Raw genomic sequence first — 16,360 nt, 5'->3', positions numbered from 1 at the left:
CCCCTAAAAAGCCACTTGTTTTCTGAAGATGTGGACTTTTTTTTTTCTTGAAAAGTATGCCCTCATTACCTCCTTATTTTAAGAACAAAGAAGAGAAAATGTTAAGTCAATGCTCTGTTTGCACTTTTTAGTTGTTTTCTGAGTTGACTTTTTTACTTGAATTGTAGACCTTTGATTCCTCAGGTTGGGACCTCTTTAATTTAAGAGAAAAATTAGTTATTCCACTCGGTTTGCACTTTTTTATTTATTTTTTCTTTAATCTGAAATAAAGGCCTTGAATTTATTTGATTGGGACCACTTTTATTTATGGTAAAAGAGATAGTTGTGCACTCAGTTAATTTCCTGCATTGGAAATTAACCATAGATATTGTTGTAACCATTTGAAAATGTGGACATAGGGGAAGGCTATAAGACACAAGCTGGACTTCGGTTCGGACCTTCTACTTAGACAAAATTTAATAACTGGACCTCGTGACTTTTAATTGAATACCCCTGGTTTAGCACTTTTGAATATTTCGAAAACTTTTTGAAGAAATTTAAATTTGTTGTTTTTATGTTGCTGATGTTTGTGTTACTGCTGTTTGGGGTTGTTTTATGACTTTTGGACATTTTCAAACTTTTGCTACCTGTGAATTTGGCTCCACCAACGGACGGCATGTACAGATAAGCTTTCTGTTAAATCTCGTACGATATAAGTATTGTGCATTGTCCCAGTTAAATAAACAACAAAAATTACACTCTGAAAACACATTATTTTGGCTCTTACAACCAGGGGCGAGGCTAGGGTATTTTTAGTGGTGCCAAGGCACCACCGTGAGATAGCTCGGCACCCCCTGGCTCAGCACATTTTTTAAATATTATATTATGCAAAAACACATTTTTTTTTTGCTCAAGGATCCATTATTTTAGTAACCATTTTATCTATTTTCTAGCAGTTGTTTTTGTTTTAACTCTTTACTCCCAAAATAAATGTTGAGCTATCTTCAATATTTGTCTCAGGCTCTCTGTTATCCCTGTCAAGCCACAGTCTTTTGAAATGAAGAGGTCAAAATTGAATGTTGTAGGGGAAAATACTACTCAAAGCAAAACTAATACGGCTTCAAAATTTATAAATGTACTAGTTCGCCTCAATTAGTGAGAAATAATGTGCCTCTGTGAGCACTGGGGGCTGGGCACCCCTAAAGACCAGATCCTAAAATCGCCCCTGCTTACAACAACTAAAGAGATACTACTGAGGGAAAGAGAGAAGTTACTTCTCTTCCAGCAGATGGCAGTGAGTGCATGTGAATAAGCCTAAAGCTAATCTGTTCAGGACTCCATTTACCCACAACCCTGAATTGGATTAAGCAGGTATAGAAAATGGATGGTTGTTGCACTATGTCATGCACATACTGTAGATAGAGAAAGTGTTTGTAATTCTAATCCTACAAAATCAATTTGTACCCGGTCCTGCTTGCACAAGAAATATCAGCATTTTCTGTGTAACATTGTCCCCTAAACTCACCCCAAGTAGCAATAATAAGTAGCCTCTCGTCAGTTATTCTGACAAAAAAATACAGTTCTGTCGACTGCTTCACCTGAAGTAGGCTCTGTTTTGTTTCTACAACTATGGACTCCCAATAGTTGCTGTACTTCTCCATCTGCAGCTAAAGAAACTCTGTGTTGGACTCTCAGAGCAAACCAGCGGGCACACACTGCCTGACAGTGTTTATCTCCTGTTTAATTTTGTTATATTTCAGTAGATTATTACCACATTCATCTTCTCATGCACAGAACTGACTTTGTGTGGGTTCATCTCATTCAGAATTATTAAGCGTCATTGTGATGCAGTGATAAGACAAGCACTTCTTGTAAGTAAGGCCTCACTGACTAATATTTACATACTGTATGTTTGTGTGGCAGACTGGCGACCTGTCCAGGGTGTACCTCGCCTAATGTTGAAAGGCAGCTGGGATCGGCTCCAGCCTCACGACCGTGAATTGCATATATAGAAAATGGATGGATTTATGAATGAATTTTTATGCAGCTAAGTTATCAAGATCCATCACATGTAGAGCTTAATCAGTACACAGATCCCTTTTCACTCCATAACTTTGCTCAAGTGACATGTTTCAGTGCTGTTTTTTCTTTTACTGGCTCAGTGAGTATCGGCTGTCCCTGCTTAGAGCTCAGGCAGGGGAGTGTGCCACATGATAACCATCCTTGTTCCTTTAGTCGAGTCCTGTTAGAGAGCACTGCTGGTTACAAAGCAAAGATCAAAAAGAAACAGAAGGTTGTAATCTACAGTGAGGGCTGTCACGCTCACTGAAAGGAGGTCAGAGCAAGTTATAACCTCAACCAGAATCCTGTTGCAGCTGAAGAGAGGAGGGACTAAAGGAGAAGGGATATAATTTCCGTTTTTTTTTCCACATTGCAGTTACCAGGAAACGATAGAAACATGACTGGTACTTGTATTGATGAGGCTTGCTTTTCCACCCTAACCCATGTCTTCAACTGTCCCAATGGTACGATCCAATTCATCCCCCATAGCTAAACAACTGATCATTGAGTGTCACTCAAACAGACTTGCTGCTGTTTGCTGCTGCTGTCAGGTTGCAGCTGCTACCCAGCAGGACCTTTGGTGCACAACATGCAAAGTTTACATCAAAATAATTGAGTCCATTACTGACGGCTTCAAAGTCTTCCTTTCTATAGGCTGTGAGCCCGAAATCTGAGTTCAGACACGGGAAAATATACAGTACAGAGCAGCAGGATGTTGTTTTTCACTTTGCTTTCATAATAACATTGCTGCAGGTGTAGAATGTGGCTGTATTGCAAAAATGTCTTGAAAGTACACAAGCTGTTTTATATGTCATATCCTTTTGAGTCATATTATGTGTGTTTGCCAAAAACCGATAACAAGCTTTGACCTGTGAGACTTTTGACTTATGTATGCTGCAAAGTACCATTGTTTAATGAAAATCTTTTGTTACCTGAGATGTTGCACTCACAACATATGTCAATAATCCTGTTTCTGAAGGGAAGTCTCCCATGAAACCTCTGCTGCTGGTGGAGGAAGGACATCCTGCGGGTGATGTCAGGGGCAAAGATTAGCTTGCATTTCCAAAGATGCTAGAGTTAATGTGTTGTACAAATGCATCTTAAATAGAAAGTAAAAGTAAATGCATGAACTTAATGACTATTGTTCCGTCCAATAGGATGTAACATTGTGTTTAGTAGCTTGTACTGCATTCATGTTTTAGTTTTAGCCTTTTTTATTATAGATTTTGTGAGCGTATGAAAGCTGAAATATGATGAAGGTCAATTTGTCTGGAAATCTCTGGGCTAATCTTAAATGAGTAAATCTTTGTCTTCTAAGAGGTCATTTAAGAGGCTGACATCAAACAGATGTTTCCAGCAAAAGATCACATCACTGAAAATCCTCTCTGTATGCTAATCATGTCTTTGATCTGCGTCGGTAGTTATTTGTGAAATTATGATAAATATCCCCATAAAAAGTGACTAGACACTGCATGACTACCAACTTTACATTAATTGAAATAGGTCAATATAAGAAAGTATTAATTTTATATACTTAGTTGACACCGTTGCTTGCATTCCTTCATCTGCATTGTAAGAACAAATCTCCCTGTGCCCTCATTTTACATCGTCAGTGCATTGTCATTCATTTTGGATATGGTGGACAGAAGAGGAAGAGAAAGGTTACTCATTATAGAGTCTCATTAGAGACTTCTAATTAGTCAATTACTCAATTAGTGTACATCACCGTGTCTGTTGTTAGTAATATATCCTAAAACACTAACGGAGAAGCTATTCTAAGGAAAAACTGTGTGAGACTTTGAAACCAGTGCCCATAAATCCACATCTTTATAGTAAAAGGGTTTGCTTCGCAACATCACATCAAGCTGAACCTTTGCCTACATCTGTTTGTCCTGAGATTTAGAAGTAAACAAAACACAGCATTTCTGAACATCTGTGACATTTAGTTGGCTTTTCAAGAGTGCATAATTACAGCACGGCTGTAAAAAAAAAAAAAGAAAAAAGAAATTGCTGCCACACCATGCATTTTACAGTTCATGATTTTAGGAAAGCTCAACCAGAGCGGCAGGCAGCAGTCACGACAGGTCTGCATCGACACAAAACTCATTACTTGACAGCATGTACTTGAGGCAAACCACAACTTTAATCGTATGCAGTCAAATAGATCATTTCTACAAATGAATGAGCTGCATGTCATTGACATCTTTACAAACTTCTAAGAACTTGTACCAAAAAAACCTGCTCAGAGTAGATTAAAAACATTTTCCTTTTTCATTAAAACAATTAAAACAAGTTTTGAAGAATGTCCTGGTGTTCATTGTCCTGAAATAAGGAATGAACAAAGTTAGATAAGGAAGCTGCTTGCTTTTCTGTCTCTTCAGACTCAATGCATACTAAATGATGTTCTACTACTTGAACAGTGGGAAGGAATGGATGAAAAATAGGCGAAGATTATAGATGTTTTCCTGTAAAGGTTGCCAGCTCTTTTGATTACATCTATGCCACTGCCACAGATGTAGCAAACTCTTTGATTGATGGTATTAATATATTGAAAATCAAGGGGAATTTAGCATGTTCACCTAGGTAACAAGACAAAAGCCAGAGGTGTTAAACGGTTAGAACAAGAAGATCCAACTGCAACCTAGAATATCATTTCAGGTCATGCCTACTCCAGATTACGCGCTTAAAGAAGAAAGTCTTACAGTCTTCCACGCTGAAATTGGAACTCAATTGTCTGAGATATGCAAACTTGACATACTTGTAATTCTAAAAGAACTTGTTGAAAGAACGGAGAGCACGTTCTTCCTCCTGCTCCTGAGTACTTGTGCATGAGCTATACTTAGTAAATACGATGGTATAATTGATACCAGTAGAATGTCCTTAAAGTTTTTGTATGCAGCACATAGCTTCTGGATCTATACGTTTCAACTTCAAATTTTAAACAATTTGATATCGAATACTATCAAATGCAATAAATCTGTCTGTTTGTAGAACTAATTTTGCCTTCTAATGTAAGATGTTTTTTTTAAAGTAAACGTATACTGATCAAAATTATTTTCAACCTTCTTGCAGGAAACATCTTGTTTTGAACCTTTGTCAGGTTCTGTGTGATTGGGTTAGTTTCATTTTGGCCAGTTAGTGGATTTTTTTTTGCAAGGGTCTATGAAGTGGATATTAAACCCACTTCATAGACCCTTGCAAAAAAACAACAACAATCTTGTAAGAAGATGGGTTCTGTAACAACCATGCGTAGATCCTGTGTGGGTTTTGCAAAAAATTCCAGTCTTGCACTGTAAAGCTCATTGGCTAAATGACTATCTGCTCTGTCATGAGTTGTACCATTATGTTTACAGTTCAGCTGAGCAAGCAGGCTCTTATTTATCTTTATGTTAAAAAGCAAAGCTGTGATACCACGAGTGAAGTGGGTGGTGTCGCTGATGATTGTCAGCAGATGGGGGGAAAAAATAAGGGTGATTTGAGAAGTAAAATGAGACTGTCCAACTAATGCCAATCAGAAAGACTAACTGATCATCCAAGACAAAAATAATTATTCTTCCCATTTAATTTTTACTGATTGCAATTCACAATATTCCCAGAGAGAACCCACACATAAACAGGGAGAACAAGCAAACTCCACACAGAAAGACACCAGCCAGGAAACCCTCTTGCTGTGACGCCCTGTAAATATGTCATTTTAGAAAATTAAATAGTGAGCTTAGCTAAGACTGAGAGTTTTTGTCTGGTTTTTTGAGCCGGGAGAGTTTCTAAAACAGAGATTCATGAAAATTAGGTCAAACTAGCTTAAAATTTTTGGGTTGACTGTATTTACACTGTAATCAAAATGAGCATGTATGTAACAGAAATACATAGAAAAAAACCCCCACAAATTAGACTTAGTTCCTGAAGAGAAATAATAGGCAATGCATTGCACTTTTTTAAAAAAAAATTTTAAGTCCTGTAAACTTGCTTGGGTTATAGTGATGCTAATTGTGTTTAGGGGAATAGACCCTGAGGCATATGTGGGATTTTATCCCATAAAGAATTCTAACATATGATTAGGAATGCTGTAAAACAGGCTACATACAGTTTGAGGGAAAATGAAAATGTCTGTGGGATTTTGGTGGCAAAGGCTGAATAGGTCTGCATTTGAAGCGTGGAGACTTGTTTAAATTAGAGAGGTCTGAAACTTTAACAAGGTATTTGGGAAGAACAGAGAAGGAACTGTGTAAACAGAATAAACTGACTCTGGTTATAAGTACTCACATAAAATGCATGCTATAATCTACAAAATCTTTATAACTCTTCCTTCAGGCTACATTTCAATCTTTTCCAAGTTGAAAAATCCGAGGTGGGTGACATGACAGATTGTTTTTAAATGCCTTAAACAAACCGTTCTTTTTACAAATGCAGGTGTTTTGCAATCTTCCCACTGGTGACCCTCTGAGTCGTCGGTCATTAACTGACTTAATAGAAACAAGAAGTCACACCTTAATTGACCCTAACGGAACAGAGTAAATCATTCTGAAGCGATGCCAGAAATTTCAAATAATGACACTTCATGAGCTGCAACTGCAGCACAAATCATGCAACTTGTAAAACAACGCTTGAAGTGGTTAATGTTGTTGAAACAAAAATCCTCAGCATCACAAAATACTTCAGTGGACTAACATGATCTGTCACATTTTTTTCTTCTTCTTCTCATTCATAACCAGCAGATACAGGATTTGCAAATACTTTTGGTTTGGTTTAGCTGATGCAGACACCAAGTGGGTGAGATGTGCATTTGACAGTTAAATAAGTCTGTAAACACAGAGCGTTATCATGTTGGTGTTAAGCAGGTAATATGATATAAAAACGCATTAATGTTGCAGGTGGCAGGGAAATAAATGATTGGAAGGTTTTGACAGACATCAAGGATAATTCAGCAGTTATGACAATGTATCCTGACCAGGTCTTAAACACTGGCAACAAAACTTTGAGGCAAATCTCCTGACAACTTTTGAGATTCTGTTAAAACGTAAGCCTCGTGCCAGCAGTGCAGGAATACTTTGGGGATTAATAGTCTCTTGCTCTGGGAATAACAGATCCAGCCCAGATTGATCACCCAAACAAACAATCTCCCATAGAACAAATATCCAAGATGGACCAAGTTGAAAAAATAAATTTAATTGGATACAGGGTATGAGAAAATGGCACTTATTCTCTTTTCATCTAGAACCTCATTAAACATTTTAATGAGCTTATGAACTCAGTCATCTTCATCAATAAAGCTTGACTTTTATTTATTAAAGTGGAATGCTTTTTTCTAGGGTGTAGCAACCATGAGGTTGACAAGGCTTTACACTATTGGCATAGATAGGCGACGGTTGAATAATTAAAAAAAAAAAAAAGAAAAAAAAGATTGAGAGAAAAAAAAAAAAAAACAGAAATGATCTCCCGCAGACTCTTTCTATAAACTTTTTCTTGAACTTGGTGGGAAAGATTGTAGGGTTAAGAGGAGATGGTGTGAGAAATTTGTAAGGAATAACAATAAAAAGAACTGAACTGGAATCCAGCCACACTAAGCTATGATGTGCGTTCGCTGTTGTGAAACTAAAGCTGTTCAAATATACTTAGAAAATGTCCTTTAAAGCTGCAGTCTGCAGGATTTGTTGTTGTCATACGTAAAGTCCTAATTTTTGGCATTTTAAGAGTTTACATGATCTATCAGAACGCTTGAAGTTGAAAACGGTGACCTCCGTAGTCGCAAAATGCAAGAAATGCTTATTTTTTAACCGAAAAATAAAAAGTTATTCAACTTCCTGTCCCGCCCCATCAAAACACGAGAACTCGTGCACGTAGATGCGCCCACACGACTCCTCATTCATCAACTCACCTGTCATCTGCGATCATGGAAGACACAGTAAGTAGACTAGCCCGTAATGAAGTTCAATAGTCTAGATAAATAAGCGTGGGGACGAGCCTACCTTGTATCGCGCGTGCACAATCGGTGATTGACCAGCTCGTAACCTGATTGGTTACCTTTTACCGGTCCGGTCTGCAATTTTGTAAACAAACCTGCTGGCTTTGGAGGGACCTAGCAGGACATATAGGGGACCTAGAGAACTATTTAATGTACTACTTTCAGAATCCCCGGACAGTTCCAGGCATTATGCTTGAAAAAGAGTTGCAGACTGCAGTTTTAAGTGTTTTGGCCTAACGCACAGCCAGTGGTTCATTTAGGTTACAACATATCAGTTTGATAAGAACGCCCCCTGAAAAAAAAAAAAAAAAAGAAAAAAAAAAAAAAAATCACTTCATTATTAACATTGATAACTCAAAGAAGGAAATAAAAAGCTGTTGCTACAGGCTGCTCACACTCATCCTCCTTTTTATCATTTATTCCCATAAGTTTGCCCAGCTCATTGTGGATGCCACCTCAGAGCTTAGTCACACAATTAAAAAATGTGATACGTTACTGTTAGACGCTTTGCAAAAAGCAGGAAGGTTTTGTGGAGTCAGTGAATGTTTATGACGTTAAAAGTCCGACAGTCAGAGTCCACAGGAATGAACATGAATTATCTAAATTCAGTGATCAACCCCGCAAGCACTTTAGAGCTTTGAAATCGCCACACTCGTAAAGAATAAACTCCCAACATTAAAACAAAATAGCTTCAAATAAGTCTGAACCTTTACAGCTGGAAAGGTGTAAATACTGTTCATGTGATGAAACGTCATTTGAACTCTGTGAATGATTTAGCAATAGAGTCATCAGGGTCAGCCTGTAGATACCTGTGTGGGAGGGAACTTATGTCATGCCTTTCCCAGTTCGTGCAGGTACACACTGTCTGTTCAACCTCCAGCAAGAATCCAGCAAGTTGCAACATCGTTTTACGACTTGCCTACAGTCAGGAGAGCTGCTGTTTCATCAGAGCCACAGTGGCCACTCAGAGAGATGAAGCGGAGGCATGAAACTGTTACAGTAACCAGTTCCGTGTCCATGAGGTGCCGCAAGAGGGCGTCTCTATCTACATAAGTGAGCTGATGGTAGAGAGGTCCGACAAAATGCAAATGACAGTTAAAACAATGTGGTTGAGCTGAGCTTCAATTATGGCAAAAATTCTTAACGCAATTTTCAAGTAGATGCTTAAAGTACAGCAGTTTACAGAGTTTTACATGAGTGATTATCTAAAAATGATGTCCAAGTAAAAAATAAAAATAATTAAAAGGAAGCAAAACAAACAAACAAAGATCATATCTTTTACAGTATTTCCTCCTTAACGCTATACCACCGGTAAACACGCAGGATCATTCCTGCAAATATACACAAATGTTTATTTAGGAAAAAGTAGAGTCCTACTTAATGAGAGTCTTACCCTTCCAGGGGTAAAAGTGTTCATTTAAAGCTTCAGCCACCTTAAAAGCACTTAAAAGCAAAAAAAAAAAAAAAAAAAAAAAAAAAAAAAAAAAGATTACCCAGAGGGATGTGATAAGGAACAGAAAATTAAAAAAAAAAAAAAAAAAAAAAATGCAACAGGAATCTCCCATTACACAAGAATGAGAGTTATGTGTCCAGCAATTGAAAAATCCCAACAAAGCAAATCTTTGCATCCATTATGGGAATCAGTGGTGCGAGAAGATCACAATCGAACTGCCACTCCAGCTCTACATTGAAGCTGTTGGCCGGCGGCGTTTATTCAGAAAAAGTCTTTCCGTGGACAAACACAACCCACTGTGGACAAGTACAGATGAAGCATGTCGCTTCTCCTTCAAGTCAACTCCAATTTGTGTCTTCACGTAGAGCGTCCATTCTGCTCTGGGAAAAAAATAATAATAATGAGTTCAGCAAAGATCCCGTTTCATGTTCCGAGTATTCCATTATCATCGCTCTTCATCTCCTCAGAGGTTGGCTGACTGTTGCCCGGATCCTGGCCAGAGTTCAGAGGCCTGGCGTTGGCTCGTGTCGACCGCTGCCGTCGAGTGCCATTGCCAATGCAGCGCATGAGGTTCTTGAAAGTCGTCCACATTTCCTCGTCCTTGTAGGAGTAGATGCAGGGGTTCATGACAGAGTTGAGCACAGCCAATAGCAGAAGCCAGCGTTTTAATTTCATGACTCCACAGCTCTCACAGTTGAGGCCATCCATTAGCAGGACCACCAGACCAGGAGTCCAGCAGAACACAAAGGCCCCTAAGGGAAGAGGAAAAAGAGAGATACAGTTCATTTTCAACACTTACAATTTTGTTTTTTGTACACGCAAGTCAGTGTTCGAGATTTAACACCGTTCCCGCCCATCAGCGACAAAGTATTTGTGCTCATGCACAGGATAAGAGGAGGGACAGATAGGGAGAAAAGGGGCATGTTGAAAGGTCCGATGATGGGATCAGAGAGGGGTTGGTAACATTTTTCTAGATTTCACAGAACTAAAGCCTAGCTGTTGTTGCCATGTCATCTGCAAATAACAGCTGAAAAGTTGCTCACTGTCGGGAGCTAGTGTGCAAAGCTTGGGGAAACTTTCTGATCTTCAACCTGCACGTTAAGATTCACCAGCAGCAACTGGAATGACTTAACGAACCCTCGACTTAATTACGCTACCGTGTTTTTAGGAGTAATCTGTCGGCGCAATGTTTGCTGATGGTTTTACCGTCGTAATGACTTAAAAATTGAAGCATCATTCAAAATGATATGTTGGGTAATGTAACCTTTCTTGCGAGCTCATCATTAAACCTAGAGATAAGGTTAAATGACATGTCACCATTTCTTACACTGTTGTTTTTCAAATGGTGCGATGGCGCAGTTGTGCGTCATTTCTTTGCTGACATACTGTACATTTTAAATATTTGCTTTAGCTGGCAATTCATGACCCTGAATTTAAAAGGATGAGCATTTTAAGGAAGCACCAAAAGGAGGTGTACCTTTGTTTAGTCCAAAATCAACAGTCTCTCAACAACTCTGCGTCTTTGCTAAATAATAAGGTAGGTCACATGGTTAGAGAAGAAGTCAATGAGACATGTCTAGCGGCAAGCTGCCAAGGGTTTTCTGTAACTAAAAGGAAGCTACAAGTGGCAACTTGTCTGCACAACCAGCATCTCTCTGGGTTCAGTCCTGAAAAACAAACACGGGCACTGTTCAACAGATCCCTCCTCTTTGTCTCTGGACACATGTAGAAACAGATGCAGGGGTCTGATCGTTGAGCTCAGTTTTTTTTTTGTTTTTGGTCTTTCACTGCTCTATGGCCTTAAAATAAAATGAGTTGCCCCACTTTAACAGTGGTTTTACATTTTTATGAGCAGTTTTCTTCCACTTTTCTTTTTTATTATTTTGTCTTTGATGTCCAAAAAAATGTGAAGTGAATTGTAATTCACAGAAGACCCATTAAACAGACAGCCCCACACACACACACACACACACTGTGATGTATTTCGCCAGTTTAAGAGGGCTTTCTTTTTCTTTAATCTTTGACAAAGGAAAACCGTTTTAGAAGCACACATTTTGAACATATGTTCCCTTTGTTATTTATCAGACGATGGTGGTTAAATTCACAAAATGAAACAAAGTCTGAAGATGAGTGATTTTTTTTTTTTTTTAATTATTATTCACAGCAGGCTCCCAACACTCTTAGACAAACAAAAGTTTTTATAAAGTCGGTTGCACGCTGTTAACTACGAGCAAAACAAGTGGAATAAAGACAAAGTAAGCATGAGGACAAACGACAGGTCCCAGTACTTATATGTTCGATATTAAGTAAGTGAGTGAGTAATCTATTTCTGTGCAAAACCAGACATGTCTGCTCTTTGGCGTTTTTGGCCCTGCTCAGGCAAATAAGGTTCATGTCTCCTTCCAAATCCAGCAATTCTGCATTCATTCATTTTATTCTGGCATTGAAGCACGTGTGAGTAACATGCGTCTCTGAACTGGTTTGTCAAGTTGCACTTTCTGCCCGAGTAGACTGCTTTATGCATGGAACAAATGTCCCCCCCCCCACCACCTTTTGTTGACGAATCAATCCCTTAGATCTTTAGCTGAAAAACATACCTTGAGATTGCCCTGTGAATACAGCTGCCATATTTCTATTATACATTACACGAGTGCTCTGGGAACTTTTACCCCAAGTCAAAGCAATTTCCATAAAAATGCTTTGAATAAAAAATAAAAAATAAAAAAAAACACCTTCCTGTTGAACCACGCCTTCCACTGAGTTTTAGGGAGAGTGTAAGCACACTTAAAACCCCATTTTTGGGATAAAAAAAAAAAAAAAAGCGATTATCAGTCAGTAATCGAGGTGAAGCAACAACAAGCTAAACATTTCGAGTAGAAAGGGAGGATTGGGGATGACACTTGTGCACCAACACATGTGCAACTTATGGATTCCTACAACTGAAAGCAACTGAGTTTTTCCTTTTAGAGGTGGAGAAGCCGGGACACTCATTGAAGGCCGGCGTGGTGGATGGTGCACCACACTGGCTGTCCAACAGTGTCCTTGCAGGGAGAGAAAATTACACAGCAGTTTGAAATAAAATGTGTACACAGGCAAACAGCTCCTATGCTCCACACAGTATAGTATGGAGCCATGTGGACGGATGAGCCGAGTGCCCAAAATTACAGAGCGCTTTTTTGGGGGTGACAACAACTATCTCGTACATTCCTTTTTTTGTTGTTGTTTTCATTTGGATGAAAATAAGCTGAAAACACAAGAGATCAAATCATTCAACCTTTAATAGCCGTCTGCAAATGCTTGGGCCTAAGGTAATTTGTAGGTTTGTGAGCCGACTAAGCACATTGTGCATTGAAGGTGAATCATAAAAGGCTTCTCGTGACCTTCGATGGTGCCCCAGAAGAATATATTGGTACAGTCCAATTGTTCCCTAGACAAAGTAGGAGGGTAACAAAAGCTTTCAAAAGCTGCATCTCGTTGTAAAGTATCCTGTTGCAAGTCCTAAACAAAAGGGAACCTGTTCAGAATATCTAGATGTTTTATCCAAGCTGTTAGAGCACCTCATTATACTGCCTTTGCTTGTTCCCACTGAAACGAAAAGTGCTGGCATAAAGCCACTCTGGTGTGAGCTTTCGGACAGTATGCCAGTATTTCGAGATCAGAGATCGTGTAGCAGAGTCTGTATTGGGATGTGTACCGTATGACGGTGCTCCTTTTCACAAAGACTTCCTTTGGGCTCAGTGGCTACAAACGCTAAGATACAATCAAAATGCCACCTAATTTCCTTCCTGCACTCAACACAGAACAGCGTGACGCGTTCTAAGACAGGCTACATGAGAGGCCATTATGATGAGAAACTTGCGAACTAAGAGAAGATTGCAAATTTATACTAATATATTTAACATTTCAACTTATCTATTGTTAAAAAAAAAATTCAACTGATTAACTTTGTTAAATAGTTTAGGAGGTTTATCTGTGCCAGCCTTGAGTTGCAGCTCCGCAAAGGTGAAGCTCTGCTCCCTTTACTCATTCAACTCTTTCTGTTTTTACTTAAGACTCCTTAATTCCTTAGGTTTCGGGAAACATGAATGTGTTATCAAGCTCGTGGTTTTCGCTCTCAGGAAAACAGATTTGCAATCCAGCCTGCTCAGCAATCAGATAAAGCCTCGATGAAAAGACTCAGAGCTGCACGCAGCAGTCTTCTGTACTGTGACTCACTGATGCATCATCAGTTCTGATGAAGAAACAACATATTTTATGAGCTGCACTTACCGAGCACAACCATGACTGTCTTGATCAGCTTGATGGGAGTTCTCTTGCGGTTGATGGAGCCGTTGGTGTGGGACATGAGCATGGCCGTCTTCTTCTTGACATAGATGTAGATCCGCATGTAGATTGCCACCATGACAAGGAACACCACCAGGTTAGAAGCAGACCAAAATACCAAGTAGCTCCTGCTAAATATGGGAGCAAGCTTGGAGCAGTCATCGAGGTTACAGATACAGTTCCAGCCCAGGCTAGGCACAGCCCCCATGAAGATGGAGATGGCCCACACCAGAACAATAAGCAGGGTCACACGCCTCTTCGTCAGGTTGCTGTGGACTTTCCAGTTCATGACAGAGATGTACCGCTCCAGAGCTATAACAAGCAGGTTAGCCAGCGAGGCTGAGAGACTGATGTCCAGAAGACCTTGGCGGATGAAGTATTCTCTAACTGTGAGTTGCCGTGACACCTCACCTGTGTTGAACATGAGGTACACGTACGCTATGCCGGCGAGGAAGTCCGAGGCAGCGAGGTTGGCGAGAAGATAGTAAAAAGGATAATGAAACCTCCTATTGGTGATGACGGCAGCGATGACCAACGCATTGGAGACCAGGATGAAGCAGCAGAAGAGAGAGCCCACCACCTGGACCAGGATGAGCTGAGTTTTGTCCCATTTATCATCGCTGCCATTTTTGTGGTAAAAGAAGCCCATGGACTCATTGTAATGACAAGTGTAGTTATGCTGAGCCATTTTTTTTTTTTAGTCAGGCCTGTGAAATGAAAATGCCAAAACAGAATTTAGAATCATATGTCTTGCCGTCTTTTAATTTTCAAGACTATCTTTCATTTCATTGGACAACATATAACATTTTTGGCCAATTAGTCACAGCAAATGATATTATTTTGCAGTGTTATCACTCTACACTGCATATTCATTAACCACTGAAGTCAAAAGTAATGGGAAAACATTTGGACTCGAACGCTAATGTTCGATTCAATCTCTTTCATTTGCGAATCAAGGCAAGACATGCATATACTTGGGCTCCAAATCCATGTTGAAGGAATAAAGTCTATCAAAACTGAGACCAATCAAAAGAAAGTTGTTCAAAAGTCTACCCATCATTTCAGTGCGCCGTGCCAATAATCGTCAAGGCCAAATAACTTTGGAGCTAAAAGAGATTAGAAGGACATAGGCCAAAACAAACTCACGGTGAGCAGACTGGTTTGAATACAACTGCAGTCACAGGTTGACAATGACCACAGCACCGCTGTAAAGAGTGTGAAGACGACAGACTCAGTCTACATGACTCTGTACAAACATTTATCTATGTGAGCGTTACAGATTATTTTTCTTTTTTTAAATTATGCAACTTTACTACAACTAGTTAGACCACCAACGCCTGCTAAGAAGACAGAAACTCACTCAGACCAATACTACATATTAAGTAAAACGAAATAAGGCAGTGAAAACTAATGACTTTTACCGACCGGAGTCAAAAACGAGAAGAAACGCACGTCGGTGAAGGATCGGACAGGTGAGTTTACCTGAGCGAGACACGTCTTTTCCTGGCGTGCTAGCAGACGGAACGTTGCGAAATCTCTCGTGCCGAGTTACAAACCATTGCAGCGTTTTGCCTCGGATCTGCTCTGTGGACAGAGGGAGGTGACAGCAGAGAGCCAGGGGAAAGAACTGAAGGCTGAGGAGTTTGAGTTGTCACTTGAGGGCGGGTGACGCAGAGGGCGTGAACCACCCACACGGTGAATTCCTCCGCTGTGGAAGCGCGCTCACTACTAACCGTGATGTTTGGAAGTGAAGTTTACAGAAAGCCAGCCACTAATTTATTTACCTCCAAACAACACGCTCTGGAATTTGACTCATTTCCTGCTTATTGTTCTACAAACAGGTTACTGAAATCTGTGTCGTGCTTATTGGGAGCGGACAGGGTCTGAGGCAAACAAATGTCGATAAAAAAATCCTTCCTACATATTATTAGACAGCCAGACTGAGAGAGCCGCAACAAACAGTGCGTCTTAAGTCTTCCTGCATCGATCATTACCTACTTACTTTTAATAAGCTTGTTTTCATTCGTTTTGATCCTGCTTGCATTCCCTCCTCCCGTTTTTTTGTCACCTCTTTCGGTTGTCTCAAGTAGTTCTTGGGTTCCTTGTATCTATTTTAAATAGTGGCATTGCTGTTTTTCGTCTCTGTAGTCGTTGGCCATATTTTTTGGGTCCATTTCTAGATTTAGAATCCTCAAAATACAGCTGTCTTGACTTTAATGCAGTGCTCACTCCAGCTTTCAACAATTCAGTTTAGTTTGATGCAGCCATAGCACTGACTTTTGTTATAAAAGCCACATGGTAACAGTGATGTTGTTTGATCTGAACTAAACACATAAATTATCTTTTTTTTTTTTTTTTTTTTTTTTTTTAAAAACCTCAGTGCTACGGCCTTCTCTGAATTTGATTTGCTATAATTCAATTTCTTAACTACATTCAGAATAGCGAATATATGTGGATTATTACCACACATGAAAAAAAAACAAAACAAAAAAAAAACAAAAACATTGGAGTCAAACTTCATTGCCTGTTGTGTCCTGAACAGGTGTGATAGTACCACCTTCACCTCAGGCACTGCAGTCAGC

The 16,360-nt window shown here is 39.5% G+C and overlaps 1 protein-coding gene across 1 annotated transcript; it reads right to left on the bottom strand.

Annotated features, from left to right (window-relative positions):
• Positions 1–9,523: 9,523 nt before the first annotated feature.
• lpar3 (lysophosphatidic acid receptor 3) lies at positions 9,524–16,359 on the bottom strand. The gene is made up of 3 exons (XM_075485442.1): positions 15,261–16,359; positions 13,725–14,485; positions 9,524–10,207 (listed from the first exon to the last, which is right to left on the bottom strand). Exons 2-3 carry the CDS (start codon positions 14,464–14,466, stop codon positions 9,879–9,881), a joined length of 1,071 nt encoding a protein of 356 aa, XP_075341557.1. The 5' UTR covers positions 14,467–14,485; positions 15,261–16,359; the 3' UTR covers positions 9,524–9,878.
• Between the last annotated feature and the right edge of the window lies 1 nt (position 16,360).

The sequence above is a fragment of the Odontesthes bonariensis genome, chromosome 15 (genome assembly GCF_027942865.1).
Source record: "Odontesthes bonariensis isolate fOdoBon6 chromosome 15, fOdoBon6.hap1, whole genome shotgun sequence".
Classification (NCBI taxonomy): domain Eukaryota; kingdom Metazoa; phylum Chordata; class Actinopteri; order Atheriniformes; family Atherinopsidae; genus Odontesthes; species Odontesthes bonariensis.
The sequence above is the reverse complement of the archived record's forward strand: the minus strand, read 5'-3'. Positions and strand labels throughout refer to the sequence as shown.

Excerpts from the sequence above, each read along its gene's own strand:
- lpar3 (XM_075485442.1), bottom strand. The coding sequence starts at position 14,466 with ATGGCTCAGCATAACTACACTTGTCATTACAATGAGTCCATGGGCTTC. Across the intron at positions 10,208-13,724 it reads GACAGTCATGGTTGTGCTCG|GGGCCTTTGTGTTCTGCTGG; the intron begins GTAAGTGCAGCT and ends CTCTTCCCTTAG.